This window comes from Lolium rigidum, chromosome 1 (genome assembly GCF_022539505.1).
Source record: "Lolium rigidum isolate FL_2022 chromosome 1, APGP_CSIRO_Lrig_0.1, whole genome shotgun sequence".
In the NCBI taxonomy this organism is placed as follows: domain Eukaryota; kingdom Viridiplantae; phylum Streptophyta; class Magnoliopsida; order Poales; family Poaceae; genus Lolium; species Lolium rigidum.
Window position 1 is genome coordinate 110,015,371 of NC_061508.1, and position 15,674 is coordinate 110,031,044.

The following is a 15,674-nucleotide window of genomic DNA, read 5'->3' on the forward strand; positions in this document are numbered from 1 at the left end:
CAGATCTTGTGTCGCCATGCTTGCTTCTGGGGTGGTGTGCTTTGTGAGCCTCGCCCGCGGTGGCATCAACGTTGGTGCTAGAGATATTGAGGATGAGGACGAGCGCGGGAGCTTGTTTGGTTGCAATGGAAGTTTTTGGACAGAGAGAGGATATGAGCGTGGCGCAGCGAAGGGGATAACAGGAGGAAGAAGAAGGCTATTTATAGCAAGCCAGCGAAACGTCGCGCCGTTGGATGGTGGGAGAATGGATTTGATGCCCTACACGTATGTCCGGGGGTAAAAAAATATTTTTACTTAGAGGTAACTAAACAGGCGCCACAGTGCGCATGCCAGAAAAAGCGGAGGACGTGTGTCCCCCACTTGCGTGACGTGTCAAAAACCGCAGACTTTCGGTCCCACAAGTCAGTGACAGGACAGAACTCGCGTTTTCCCAATACAGCGATCGTGGCTATTGTCAGTACTGACATCATAGAAAAAGTTCGGCTGCAGTACTGGGGGGAGTTGGTGACAGCAGAGTATTATTGGGAATTTCGGGAGCTTTTGATCAAATACAAGTTTTTGCTCAAATGCTCGGGGGCTATTTTTATAAGGAATTTGATAGAGAGATGATTCAAAACGACAAAAAGTTGAGCCTACAGCCAAGTATAAATACTCAACTCTAGCCTCGGGGGTTACTCCCATCGGGAGCGCTGGTCGCGCACCCGATAAAGATGAAAGCAATGGAAGAAGATTGACAATATAGCGATTGCATCATTAAAATGGTGAGCCTACAACCAAGTACAAGCACTTGGTTGTAGCCTCGGGGGCTACTCCCATCGGGAACGCTGTTCGCGTACCCGATGAAATTAAAAAAATTCATATTGAGCATATTTCGAGTTATGAAATAACTCTTCATATACTCCCATCGGGAAGACAAAATAAACAAAATGCAAGTCATCCGTTGACTCAAATAAATGTGCTATTCCAGCAACCGAAAAAGGCACTTGACAATATATTCTCAAAGCGCCTCAGTCGCGATTTAATCTCTGAATGCCGCAGAACTTTGCGAAGGTAAGACCCCGGGATCCTTCCTGCGCGGCGTGGCATCGCCTCTGACTGCGTTCTGCTACTTTTTCCGTATCAACATATATGAAGAAAAATCCTAACGGACGCGTTAGGAACCCGATAAAACATAACTGGAATTTGACATCTGGTAAGACCATACGCAGCACATGTCCAATTACGCCAGTATCCCATGATCATGTCCAGGGACGTGATCTTGAAGTAGGTTTTTGCGGGATTGCCACAAGAGCAGTTAACTGGTACCTGATCCGTTAGATGAACCAGCCCCAACTACCATTATCCCTGTACAATATACGATTGTTTTATGAAATTTATTTACTGATTCGAAGAAATCATATGATAATTGTAAAGATGGAGATTTTCCCTGATTCTTCGATTCAAGAAAAATCTCGGGGGCTACTGACATAGGCATCCCCAATGGGCTTGCCGAAGATGGTACCCGGGGTTTACTGAAGGCCCACGACCCGAAGTTTATGAAGCCCGGAAGCCCAATTAAGAGATAGTTTTGGAAAGATAGAGTTGTATTAGGAATAAGACTTGTAATTATTACGGGACGAACTCAAGGAGTCTCCCGGTTTCTATAACTTGTACATCACGAAACCTTCGGCCCCGCCTCCTATATAAGGGGGAATCGAAGGAGAAAGAGGGGATCGATTTCATTGTCAACATAACCCTAGTTTTCTAGCAGTCGAGTACTTTTCCGGCTGAACCCTCGATATCTACTTGCCCTCTACTTCCTGCTAAAACCCTAGTCTACAATCTGTAGGCATTGGCAAGTCAATACCTTGTCACCACCGTCTCCAACGTTTTTATCATCATCACCATGATCAAGGGAGAGTACTCCACCTCTGGACTACAGGTTTTTGGAAGTTGCTTAATCTATTTCTCTCATGTTCTTCATAGTTCTTAGTGCCATATGAGTTGCCTCACATGATTATGGCCATATTTGAAATACCTATGTGGTGGATCCTTGTTCTATAATATCGTGTTATGCGATCTGATCGTATTATGTGTAAGTTGTATTGATAGATGCATTTTATGTACCTCGTTATTAAGTATTTGTTTTGATCCAACATTTATGCAAGAGCGTGTGTGGGGTGATGTGTGTATTAGATTGAATAGCATGGAATAGCATGGTTTTAGTGATTGAATAGTGACAACAAATTCATGATCTATTATGGCTTTGCATTTCCTTTTGCTACTTCACTAGGGATAAAGTGAATGCATGTGCTATGTTCCTCACGTGACAAAAGTGATGATCTCCATCACGCCAAAATACTTATAGTTATACTATATTAATTCTTAATATAAGATTGCATGGAGTTTTCCCTTTCTTGTGGAGTATAAGAGAGATTTGTTGCAACATCTCTATGTTAGGAAATTATGTTCATATGAATGCTTATATTACTCATGTTATTATTTTGCATCCTCATGTCTCATTGATGAATTAATATATGCCCACTACAATTTAAAAGAGAGAATAGTCAAGTGAACCTATGAACCTCGGTCCACTTTTTATCACAAGAAACACCTTTATATTGCTTTTATCTTGTTTTCTATTTGTTGCACTATTTTAATCCGAAAATACAAAAATATTTACTTTTCTTAGTTGCATCCAAAACACCAAAAACAATCAACCTCTTTACATTTTTTACTTAGTTACTATATTTTATCTAGTTTTACTCGCTTTATTTTGTACTTATGTTTTATTTACTTACACGAAATCTTATGCTTGACAACCACACGGTGGAGTTGGGGACACAAGGATTTATTTTACTTTGCAGGATTGCTAGAAGAAGAGAGAAGAGAATATTCTTTGCTCAGTGCCCCGAGAGTTCGATTTAAACCTCGAGTCACCCTTGTGGGGAAAATACTTTGCAAATACAACACTCTGCACTTGAAGTCCCAACGTCATCAAGACATTTTCTGGCGCCGTTGTCGGGGAGCTAAAAATATTTAATCATAGTGGTTGTTGCGTAATAGGTATATTCTAGCGTTGCCGTGAAGAACCTTCTTACAACTGCGTCTCACCTAAGCTTGGGGAGGTAACACCATTGTCAGTTCTCTTGTCTCTTTTAGATTTTGCATCGTATTTTACTTGTCTTGTTTTTAGTCTTTGCTTTCTAGTTATTTTTCATAAAACACAAAAACACATAAAAAATGAAAATGGAAAATATCAAAAATACTCATGCTATGGCTACTAGTCAAGATAAAAAATGTCACTTTGAAAGAGGAATATGAAAATGCTATGACATTCATAAAATATAGAGAATCGTCTGAAGGGAAACGACTAAAAAGTTTCTTAAGACTTCTAAATAAAGCTGCTAGTGAGTTGCTTGCACATTATGAAAGGTCTTATGAATTCTGCTGTGGTGAACACTTTGATTTCCAATGTAGATCCCATGAACAACATACAATTGCCTCCTATAATACTTATAGTTATGTTCATGGGATGGAATAAATTGAACAACTTGTGAGGTTTATGGCAGCCTTTGAATTAAATACTTTCCTTGATGATATCTATGAAGCAACTAGTGAGAGTCGTGATTGTGATTTTAATGTCTCTACTATCCTAAATCATTGCATAGACGATTTTTCTGATAATATCTATGTTCTCGAATATAATAAGAGAAACCACATAACTCAAGAAGACAATAGCTTATTACATGAACAAGAAAATGAAGAAGTCATAGTTCCATCTAAGATTGGGGAAGAGTGGTGTCTTACACCTTCACCATCAATATGAGATAATAACTCTAAACTGAATATGCTCTAGATGATGGTTTATGTTTACTTGATAATTCTCCATGCTTAGAAAATAACATGTTATGTGAGGATAAAAATTGTATACTTGTTGTTTATGATAATGCTCTCATACATGAGAATCCTATTTTATTATTAAAATCCCCTATTTCCGCAATAGATGAGAAATTTGCTTATGTTGAGAAATACTTGTACGGTTTGCAACTATCTTATGCCTATGGAAAATCTTCTTGCAGCCATGATGTTATGATTAAAAGTGGTACTAATAATTACTTTGAAATAGTAAAACATGATTATGAATATCTTAATAAATTTAGTGATCCTCTTTATATGCCACAATTCTTTAAGGTTCATGATTTGAATAGTTACACTATTAATCTCTTAATAAATAATGATCGTGCTCCGTGTCCCAGAGGAGTACTACGCCGATCGACAGGAACAGATCCATGTCGAGTTTGACGGACTCTTCCAGATGTACAATTTGGAAGCCCTCGACAAATCTCTCATGAGTTGCTATTGTCTGTACGTTGTTCAATTCGTTGTCTACATATAAGTTGTTCAATTATTTTGTCCAGTTCATTGCATGTAATTATCCCCATTATATCCTTTTGTACTCTATTATGCAGACTGAAGATCCTGGTCTGTAAAAGAAAGAGCATCCTAAATGTCGAGTTCATTGACCCAGATAAAGTACATATACATACGCTAACTAATATGCCCAAGGAGATGGAGGGAAATCTTCTAAGGTTTATAAAGGATCAAAATTACTGTGACCACATACTGTTTGCTTACAACTTTAAGTGACGATCTAACTCAATTGTGTCCATTCACTTACAAGTTTAATTGATGAGTTACCGACTGGTACGTCTCCAACGTATCTATAATTTCTTATGTTCCATGCTAGTTTTATGACAATACCTACATGTTTTATTCATACTTTATATCGTTTTGATGCATTTTCCGGCACTAACCTATTAACAACATGCCAAAGCGTCAGTTCCTGTTTTCTGCTGTTTTTGGTTTCAGAAATCCTACACAAGAAATATTCTCGGAATTGGACGAAACGAAAGCCCACGATCTTATATTTCACGAAAGGTTCCAGAGCACCGAAGAGGGGCCAGGGGGGAGCCAAGGGGGCCCCACCCCACATGGCGGCGCGACCAAAGGGGGGGCGCCCCCTAGTGTGTGGGTCCCCCAGGACCCCTCCAAGGTTGCCGTTCCGCCTATAAAGCCTCTCCGTCGCGAAAACAGTAAAAACATAAGCCACGATATGAGAAAAGTTACGTAGCCGCCGCCATCGCGAAGCCAAGTTCGGGGGACAGAAGTCTCTGTTCCGGCACGCCGCCGGGACGGGGAATTGTCCCCGGAAGGCATCTCCATCGACACCACCGCCATCTTCATCGCCGCTGCTGTCTCCTATGATGAGGAGGGAGTAGTTCTGTCCCGAGGCTAAGGGCTGTACTGGTAGCTATGTGGTTCATCTCTCTCTCCCATGTGATCTTTATGTGATCATGAGCTTTGTATCACTATTAATCTATGTGCTACTCTAGTGATGTTATTAAAGTAGTCTATTCCTTCTCCATGATGTAATGTGGACAGTGTGTGCATCATGTAGTACTTGGCGTAGGTTATGATTGTGATCTCTTGTAGATTATGAAGTTAACTATTACTATGCACTCTAGAGGTTACTTTAATATGAACTCCGGAATTCCTCTCCAGGGTGTGACAGTGACAGTGTTTGCATCGTGTGTGATTCCTTTATGACATTGTGGAGCTTGTTTACTCCGGCTTGAGGGTGCTCTCGTAGCCCTACACAATGAATGGTGTTTGTTATCCAACAATAGAGTCTTTGAAAGTAGCATAAGAGAAGAGAAGTTATTTATTTATGTGATCATTGTTGAGAGTGTCCACTAGTGAAAGTATGATCCCTAGGTCTTGTTTCTAAGCATTGAAACACCGTTTCCAACAAGTTCTGCTACATGTTTACTTGCTTCCATATTTATTTCAGATTGCTATTACCACTCATATTCATCCATATCACTTGCATCTTACTATGTCTTCGCCGAACTAGTGCACCTATACATCTGACAAGTGTATTAGGTGTGTTGGGGACACAAGAGACTTCTTGTATCGTAATTGCAGGGTTGCTTGAGAGGGATATCTTTAACCTCTACCTCCCTGAGTTCGATAAACCTTGGGTGATTCACTTAAGGGAAACTTGCTGCTGTTCTACAAACCTCTGCTCTTGGAGGCCCAACACTGTCTACAGGAATAGAAGTGTGCGTAGTAGACATCAAGCTATTTTCTGGCGCCGTTGCCGGGGAGGTAAGGTAAAAGGTATTCACATCCTCCGACTGCTAAGTTATTTCCTAGCATTGTTGCCGGTGTGTGAGTGCTCAAAGCTATTTCCTTTAGATCCTGCAATTGCATCTTTTTGTTTCTTGTTTTTATTTTCACTAGTTAGGCTCAATGGAAAACAAACAAAAATAGAGATCTTTATGAACTTTATATTGAATTAGGACATGATGTGTTTGAAGAGAGAATTGAAAAACCCATGGAACTTTGTTTACAAAATAGTTATAGCAATGTTATTAGCATGAACTCTTTGAATACTATTATTGCTAATGCTATGGAAGAATTTAAGCTTGGGGAAGCTGGTTGTGATATTTTTAGTCCCCCAAGTTTTGAGGAGAAAATTTACTTTGATGATACTTTACCTCCTATATATGATGATTACAATGATGACTATCATATTTTCAGTCCACCTACTATTGAGGAGAAAATTAATTATGATTACAATATGCCTCCTATATGATGATTATGGTGATGAGAATAATAATGATAGCTATTTTATTGAATTTGCTCCCACTACAATTAATAGTAATGACTATGCTTATGTGAAGAGTAATAATTTTATGCATGTAGCTCATGATAAGAATGCTTTATGTGATAGTTATATTGTTGAGTTTGTTCATGATGCCACTGAAAGTTATTATGAGAGAGGGAAACATGGCTATATGCATCTTAATAATATTAAGTTTTCCCTCTTTATGTTGATAATCTTGAAGTTACTTGTGTTTTATCTTCCTATGCTTGTCACTTTGCTCCTCATGAATTTATTAGTGTACAAGATTCCTATGCATAGGAAGTGGGTTAGGCTTAAATTTGTTTCATACTTGTTTTTCGATGCTCTCTTTGCTTCAACTCTCATCCTTATGAGTGCATCATTAAAACTACTGAGCCCATCTTAATGGCTATAAAGAAAGCACTTCTTGGGAGATAACCCATGTTTTTATTTTTCTAATGTTTTGTTGAGTCTTGGAAGTTGTTAGTACTGTATCAACGTCTCCTTATCTTTATTTTATTGCATTGTTGTGCCAAGTAAAGTCTTTGATAGTAAGTTTGATACTAGATTTGGATTGCTGCGCAGAAACAGATTTCTTGCTGTCACGAATTTCAGTAGGCCTCTCTGTAGGTAACTCATAAAAATCTGCCAATTTTCGTGTGTGATCCTCAGATATGTACGCAACTTTCATTCAATTTGAGCTTTTTCATCTGAGCAAGTTAAGTGCCTCAAAAAAAATCGTCTTTACGGACTGTTCTGTTTTGACAGAATCTGCCTTTTATTTCACATTGCCTCTTTTACTGTGTTGAATGGATTTCTTTGTTCCATTAACTTCCAGTAGCTTTGAGGAATGTCCAGAAGTGTTAAGAATGATTGTGTCCTCTCTGAACATGTGAATTTTTGATTATGCACTAACCCTCTAATGAGTTTGTTTTGAGTTTGGCGTGGAGGAAGTTTTCAAGGGTCAAGAGAGGAGGATGATACAATATGATCAAGAAGAGTGAAAAGTCTAAGCTTGGGGATGCCCCCGTGGTTCATCCCTGCATATTTCAAGAATAGTCAAGCATCTAAGCTTGGGGATTCCCAAGGCATCCCCTTCTTCATCGACAACTTATCAGGTCACCTCTAGTGAAACTATATTTTTATTCCGTCACATCTTATGTGCTTTACTTGGAGCATCTGTATGTTTTTATTTTTATTTGTGTTTGAATAAAATCTGATCCATCATGCTTGTGTGGGAGAGAGACACGCTCCGCTCGTTCATATGAACACTTGTGTTCTTAGTTTTACTTTTAATGTTCATGGCTAAAGTTAAAAGCTGCTGCATTCATTGTTATTTGGTTGGAAACAGAAAATGCTTCATGTGGTAATTGGTATATTGTCTTGAATAATTTGATACTTGGCAATTGTTGTGCTCAAATAGATCATGTTTAAGCTCTTGCATCATGTACTTCGCACCTATTAATGAAGAACTACCATAGAGCTTGTTGAAATTTGGTTTGCGTGATTGGTCTCTCTAAAGTCTAGATATTTTCTGGTGAAGTATTTGAACAACAACGAGACAGTGTAGAGTCTTATAATGCTTGCAATATGTTCTTATGTAAGTTTTGTTGTACCAGTTCATACTTGTGTTTGCTTCAAACAACCTTGCTAGCCAAAGCCTTGTACTGAGAGGGAATTCTTCTCGTGCATCCAAATCCTTGAGCCAAAAACTATGCCATTTGTGTCCACCATACCTACCTACTATGTGGTATTTATCTGCCATTCCAAAGTAAATTGCTTGAGTGCTACCTTTAAAATTTCATTCCTTGTCTTTGCAATATATAGCTCATGGGAAAATAGCCTTAAAAACTATTGTGGTATTGAATATGTTACTTATGTATCTTATTTCTTATAAGTTGCTTGTTGAGCGGTAACCATGTTTACGGGGACGCCATCAACTATTACACCTTTGTTGAATATCATGTGAGTTGCTATGCATGTTCGTCTTGTCTGAAGTAAGGGTGATTTATCATGATCAAATGGTTTGAGTATGCATATTGTTAGAGAAGAACATTGGGCCACTAACTAAAGCTATGAATCATGGTGTAAGTTTCAGTTTGGACATTAATCTTCAATCTCTTATGAGAATATTATCTGTTGTTGAATGCTTAAGCATTAAAGAGGAGTCCATTATCTGTTTTCTATGTTGTCCCGGTATGGATGTCCTAAGTTGAGATTTATCAAAAACGAGAAATCAAATGCGATCTATCTCCTTGGACCTTTGTACAGGCGACATAGAGGTACCCCTTTGTGACACTTGGTTGAAACATATGTAATGCAATGATAATCCATGTAAATCCAAGCTAATTAGGACAAGGTGCGAGCACTATTGGTATTCTATGCATGAGGCTTGCAACTTATAGGATGTCTTATGCATAACACATATGAATTATTACTACCGTTGACAAAATTGTTTCTATGTTTTCAAAATGAAAAGCTCTAGCACAAAAATAGTAATCCATGCTTCCCTCTGCGAAGGGCCATTCTTTTACTTTATGTTGATTCAGTTTATCTATTTCTTTCTATCTTAGGAGCAAACACTTGTGTCAACTGTGTGCATTGATTCCTACATACTTGCTTATTTGCATTCATCATATTACTTTGTGTTGACAATTATCCATGAGATATATCCATGAGATAAACATGTTGAAGTTGAAAGCAACCGCTGAAACTTATATCTTCCTTTGTGTTGCTTCAAAACTTTCTACTAAGAATTTATTGCTTTATGAGTTAACTCCTATGCAAGTCTTATTGATGCTTGTCTTAAAAGTACTATTCATGAAAAGTCTTTGCTATATGATCAGTTGTTTAGTCACTATCTTTACCATTGCTTCGAATCACTTCATTCATCTCATATGCTTTACAATAGTATTAATCAAGATCATGTTGGTAGCATGTCACTTAAGAAATTATCCTTGTTATCGTTTACCTACTCGAGGGCGAGTAGGAACTAAGCTTGGGGATGCATGGTACGTCTCCAACGTATCTATAATTTCTTATGTTTCATGCTAGTTTTATGACAATACCTACATGTTTTATTCATACTTTATATCATTTTGATGCATTTTCCGGCACTAACCTATTAACAAGATGCCAAAGCGCCAGTTCCTGTTTTCTGCTGTTTTTGGTTTTAAAAATTCTACACAGGAAATATTTTCGGAATTGGACGAAACGAAAGCCCACGATCTTATATTTCACGGAAGGTTCCAGAGCACCGAAGAGGGGCCAGAGGGGAGCCAAGGGGGTCCCACCCCACATGGCGGCGCGACCAAAGGGGGGGCGCCCCCTAGTGTGTGGGTCCCCCAGGACCCCTCCGAGGCTGTCCTTCCGCCTATAAAGCCTCTCCGTCGTGAAAACCCTAAAAACATAAGCCACGATACGAGAAAAGTTACGCAGCCGCCGCCATCGCGAAGCCAAGTTCGGGGGACAGAAGTCTCTGTTCCGGCACGCCCCAGGGACGGGGAATTGCCTCCGGAAGGCATCTCCATCGACACCACCGCCATCTTCATCGCCGCTGCTGTCTCCTATGATGAGGAGGGAGTAGTTCTCCCCCTAGGCCAAGGGCTGTACCGGTAGCTATGTGGTTCATCTCTCTCTCCCATGTGATCTTTATGTGATCATGAGCTTTGTATCACTATTAATCTATGTGCTACTCTAGTGATGTTATTAAAGTAGTCTATTCCTTCTTCATGATGTAATGTGGAAAGTGTGTGCATCATGTAGTACTTAGCGTAGGTTATGATTGTGATCTCTTGTAGATTATGAAGTTAACTATTACTATGCACTCTAGAGGTTACTTTAATATGAACTCCGGAATTACTCTCCGTGGTGTGACAGTGACAGTGTTTGCATCGTGTGTGATTCCTTTATGACATTGTGGAGCTTGTTTACTCCGGCTTGAGGGTGCTCTCGTAGCCCTACACAATGAATGGTGTTTGTTATCCAACAATAGAGTCTTTGAAAGTAGCATAAGAGAAGAGAAGTTATTTATTTATGTGATCATTGTTGAGAGTGTCCACTAGTGAAAGTATGATCCCTAGGCCTTGTTTTTAAGCATTGAAACACCGTTTTCAACAAGTTCTGCTACATGTTTACTTGCTGCCATATTTATTTCAGATTGCTATTACCACTCATATTCATCCATATCACTTGCATCTTACTATGTCTTCGCCGAACTAGTGCACCTATACATCTGACAAGTGTATTAGGTGTGTTGGGACACAAGAGACTTCTTGTATCGTAATTGCAGGGTTGCTTGAGAGGGATATCTTTGACCTCTACCTCCCTGAGTTCGATAAACCTTGGGTGATTCACTTAAGGGAAACTTGTTGCTGTTCTACAAACCTCTGCTCTTGGAGGCCCAACACTGTCTACAGGAATAGAAGCGTGCGTAGACATCACCAACATATTTATATATGTGTGCAGCTTTCACTGGATTCTGCTAGACATTCAAATTGATAATGGAAGAGTTGATGTCTACGACTCATTAACGAGAAACTTGGAAGACTTCCAAAGTATGCAAGACATGCTCCAAAGGTAATTTCAATCATTCTCTCGCGCTATGTCGATGTCTTTCGATGATTTTCTGAGATGTCAAGTAATGAATAACTTAGAATTCATTTTCCTTCTTTGGGCAGGATTTGGAAGCGGTTCAAGTCCGAGACTGTCGGTATCTTTCATGAGAAGCTGACGTTTTGGAGTGTTCCGGTAAGTAGTACAAGATAGGGCCGTGCATCTTTTTACTACTATTTTAACTACAATTATGATGCATGCTAGATTATTATTTGATTAAATTATATTCTCTTAAAGTGCGACCAGCAGCCACCGGGGACACATCTATGTGGATACTTTGTTTGTGAGTTCATTCACACGTTTACCTCCGAGCACAAAGATTTAAGATACAACTTAAGCAATACATTCACAACTTTATTTTATTACCGTCATTTTTATTATCATGGTTGATATTCATATTGATCTCCTTTACTTATATAGTTTGAGGCCATGCGAGGGAGGTCCACACCAGAGGAACGGGCAACTGCTGTTGCAAAGGAGTTGACAGGTTTTTTGAGGGAGAAAGCTATAGACGACAAAGGAAGATTTAGTGTAGCTAGGGGCTATTACTGATGTCGGTTCCGTGTAATCAAATAGACGGGCTCTAGTCCCGGTAATTGGGATCTCCATGTAATTGTGTATATATATATATATATATATATATATATATATATATATATATATGCTCGATCGATATTCGTAAGACAAGTTATCTTATATATTTATGTACGAACATGTACACGTAGAAATATACGAAAACTATTTTGAAATGAACTCCTAACACAACAAAATGAACTCCTGCCGCGGCACAGAAAGTGTCCAAATTCCTACCGCGGCAGCCCTAACCCTAAACCCTAACACAACCAAATGAACTTCTGCCACGGCACAGAAAGTGTCCTAATTCCTGCTGCGGCAGAGACTATTTAGTCGCCGTGTTACGAGCCGAGACTAAAGGTGTTGGTCCAGCCCGCTCCGCGGTGTCCACATGGAGGGGCATTGGTCCCGACTGGTAGCAGGGCCGGGACTCAAGGTTGCACCTCTAGTCCCGCTTATTTGGTCGCGATTGGAGAACCAGGATTGAAGGCCTTTCAGACCAGGACTGAATGCCGTGTCTCCACTAATGGAAATTGTTTCGCCAAAGAATCACACAAGAAATTAGCTTCGCGTATGGGTTAGATTTGTCAGAAAAAGCAATCACATAAACAGCGTTTCTTTGTCCTGGAACCAGAGGATTCGCTTAACGTGGCGAGTTATGCGATGGACGAAACATCCGATTAAAAAACCGGCGTACCACCGTGCAGCGGTGGAGTAAAAAGAAGGGCACGCAGGACAGCGGCTCCCCCATTCCGAGATCGCGCACGAATCCCGAGGGCTGTACCCCGGATCTCACACACATGCCTCGCGCGTCAAGATAACCAGCGGCCTAATCCCGCGATTCGCACTTCACCTCTCCCTCCAGCTCCACCCCGGCCAGTAGCCACCGGGTGAGAGTGAGAGTGCGAGACGAGAGCTAGCTAGCTTCTTCCCGCATCACTCAGGCCACCAACTCCCCACGCCGGCGGGCTGCTGCGGAAGCAGCAGCAGCCGAATTCCGGCGCTCACAAGGATGGGGCTGCTGTCGCACCGGGTGGAGCGGTCGGAGCTGAAGCCCGGCGACCACATCTACACATGGCGCGCCGCCTACTCTTACTCCCACCACGGTACGCCACACCCGCATCGTCGCCGCCGATATCTCTCGCCGCGAGCCGTACGCCGCGTTTGCACGTCCGTCCGCGTCCGGGACATCGTTCTTCGCCGCCGCATTTCGGGTTTTCGGCAGCGTCGGTGGTTGTTCGCCGGTGAATGCCAGGACTGTTGCTTCGAGACCGGCCGTCTCTTTTTCCCCCCTTCTCTGTTCTGTTCGTGCTCTGCGCCTCTGCTTCCGCCTCTTCTTGCTTCGGCTCCCTCTCGACAATTTTCCTGCTCATGCCGCGCGCAGAATTTTGGCAGTTGATTACGCTGTGCTGAAGGCGATAGCTTGACCGTATTGTACACCCAGTGTCCTCGTCGGCTTCCCTAATAGCCGACGCGTATTTCTGACGGTACGCTCTCGGGTCCACCCGTATTTGCCGTATATCCATAATTGCCCTATTTGCCGTATATCCATAATTGCCATCGCTGGCAGCGTAGCCGTATTATTCAGGTCCCAAAATTGATTGGCAGCTGTACCAGTAGCTAGTATACTCGCAGTGATCATCCCAAGCACTCTACTACTCCTAGCTATGATACATCTTCAGATGGATCTTACTTCTGTTGTTGGTTGAGTAACTTGCAACACGAGTTGGCTGAAAAAACGATATAGCCACTTGAAACTATCAAACTGGTACCAGTATAGTTTACGCCAGGCTCGAAGAGAATTTACCGATCCAAATGCCCTCGATATAGCATGCTCAAGAAATTAAACTAATGCTACTACTACCTCACAAGTTTCAGAACCCTCTTTTTTTTTTATTGCAACTTGCTCAGAAATCATAATCAACTGTTACCTACACTAACTGCTACACATACGCAAGTACAGTAGTCGGTGCTCAAGTGTCGGTCTGTAAAAGACAAGGTCACCACGGAATCCTTGGTTAACATCCGTCGGGTTAGTTACTCGTGGCCCAAAGTGGCCATCTTTTCACTTTGATGCCTTAATGCAACTTCTTCTACTTCCAGCTAGCTGCTTCCTTACCATATGGCTCTTTTACTTTGCATCTCTTTCCATTTTTCTTCTTCTTTCACCGGCCGTAATTTGATCCACACCTGGAAGCATAAAGGGCTCTTATTCGTGGTGTCTCTATGCGCTGGCTACATGCATGGACATCACGGTACTTTTTCCCTTGCATTTGCAGGCATAGATCCCTGCCATTATATGGATGGACATTCGATCATTACAGATGTAGGGACGAAGGACGTGCATGGGGTCACTCTGCACATGACCAAACCTGCATCCAAAAGATGACATGTTTCTGACCAATGTTTATGTCTAGTACAGTCCAATTAACTACCCAGGAAGATAAGAAAAAAAATATTGGAAACGTTTTGTATACTGCTGTTGATATTAGTGATCAGTACTGAATTTGTTCTCGAGTTGAATGGATCATGTTCTCAAGACTCAAGCGACGCAATTGTGGCTGATTTCTTCAGGTATTTACGTCGGTGGTAGCAAGGTGGTCCACTTCACAACGAAGAAAGAGGCGGGAACGGCGGGCCTGGACTCCGCCGTGGCCATGTCCAGCCTCATCTCCGGCGGCTCCCCGGAGTGCCCGACCTTCCCAGACTGCGGCTTCCAGCTCCCGGAAAGCGGCGTCATCCTCACCTGCCTCGACTGCTTCCTCCGCGAGGGCTCCCTCCACGGCTTCGAGTACGGCGTGCCACCCGCCGTCTTCCTCGCCAAGCTCCGCGGCGGCACCTGCACCACCGCCGCGTCCGACCCGCCGGACGCCGTGGTGCATCGGGCAATGTACCTCCTCCAGAACGGGTTCGGCAGCTACGACGTGTTCGAGAACAACTGCGAGGACTTCGCGCTCTACTGCAAGACCGGGCTGATCCTGCCGTCCGAGGCGGGCATCGGGAGGAGCGGCCAGGCGGCCTCCGCCGTAGGCGTGCCCCTGGCGGCGCTCTTCTCGACCCCGTTCAGGCTCATGTCAGGCGGCCCGCTGGGCATGTTCGCCGTCACGGCGGGGATGTACTGCGCCGGCAGGTACATCACCGACATCGGCGTGAGGAAGGATGTTGTGAAGATCGAGGTGGAGAAACTGTCGGCGCATCTCGGCTGGCGCCGCGCCAAGGCCGAGGAAGAGTCGGTGAAGAAACAGCAGCAGCCCGGTAAAGTTGTGGTGACGAGGCTGCTGCCGTTGAAGAGGAAACGTGGCTGTGATTTACAATTGCAGCCTGTGAAATGATCAGGAGCTACTAGCGGCTATTGTGCTCCTTTGAGTTTGGTCCGTGTCGATAGTTTGGAGTTTCTACTTTGCAGAAATAAGCCAATAAGGCCAAATAGTATAGTATATAGATATCGAAGGGTGAAGTGTGCTTTGATATAGTTAAGAAATTTTACTTTTTGCATCATCACCTCATATTGTCAATGAGTTTGCATAGTTGGACGACCATGTTATAGTTGGTTAGGTTCACATATATTGTATGCATTTGCTCTCTGAATTGTCATAGATCAATTTTTCAATAAATCGTCTTTATAAAGGCTTTTGACTTTGTATCTCATCTTTTTGTCAGTCTCTTCTACTATCTTCACCAATTAGCTTACCATCTTGGAAAATCTAATTCGGCTCACAAGTGCATATAAACTGCTGTCTGAAAACATCTTTTAAAATGTTAAAAATTATGAAACAAAATTCCGCATGCACATCTAGACATTCTGTATCCATACACA

General features: G+C 41.9%; 1 protein-coding gene across 1 annotated transcript; it reads left to right on the forward strand.

Annotated features, from left to right (window-relative positions):
* Positions 1-12,869: 12,869 nt before the first annotated feature.
* Positions 12,870-15,385, forward strand: LOC124679570 (protein LEAD-SENSITIVE 1-like). Its single transcript, XM_047215268.1, has 2 exons — positions 12,870-12,963; positions 14,432-15,385. The coding sequence occupies exons 1-2, from the start codon at positions 12,870-12,872 to the stop codon at positions 15,187-15,189; spliced, it is 852 nt and encodes a 283-aa protein (XP_047071224.1). The 3' UTR covers positions 15,190-15,385.
* The last annotated feature ends 289 nt before the right edge of the window (positions 15,386-15,674 follow it).

What these genes read in the sequence shown, in the direction of transcription:
- LOC124679570 (XM_047215268.1), top strand. Translation starts at nt 12,870, where the DNA reads ATGGGGCTGCTGTCGCACCGGGTGGAGCGGTCGGAGCTGAAGCCCGGC. An exon ending in CTACTCTTACTCCCACCACG is followed by an intron (nt 12,964 to 14,431) that starts GTACGCCACACC and finishes TGATTTCTTCAG; the next exon opens with GTATTTACGTCGGTGGTAGC.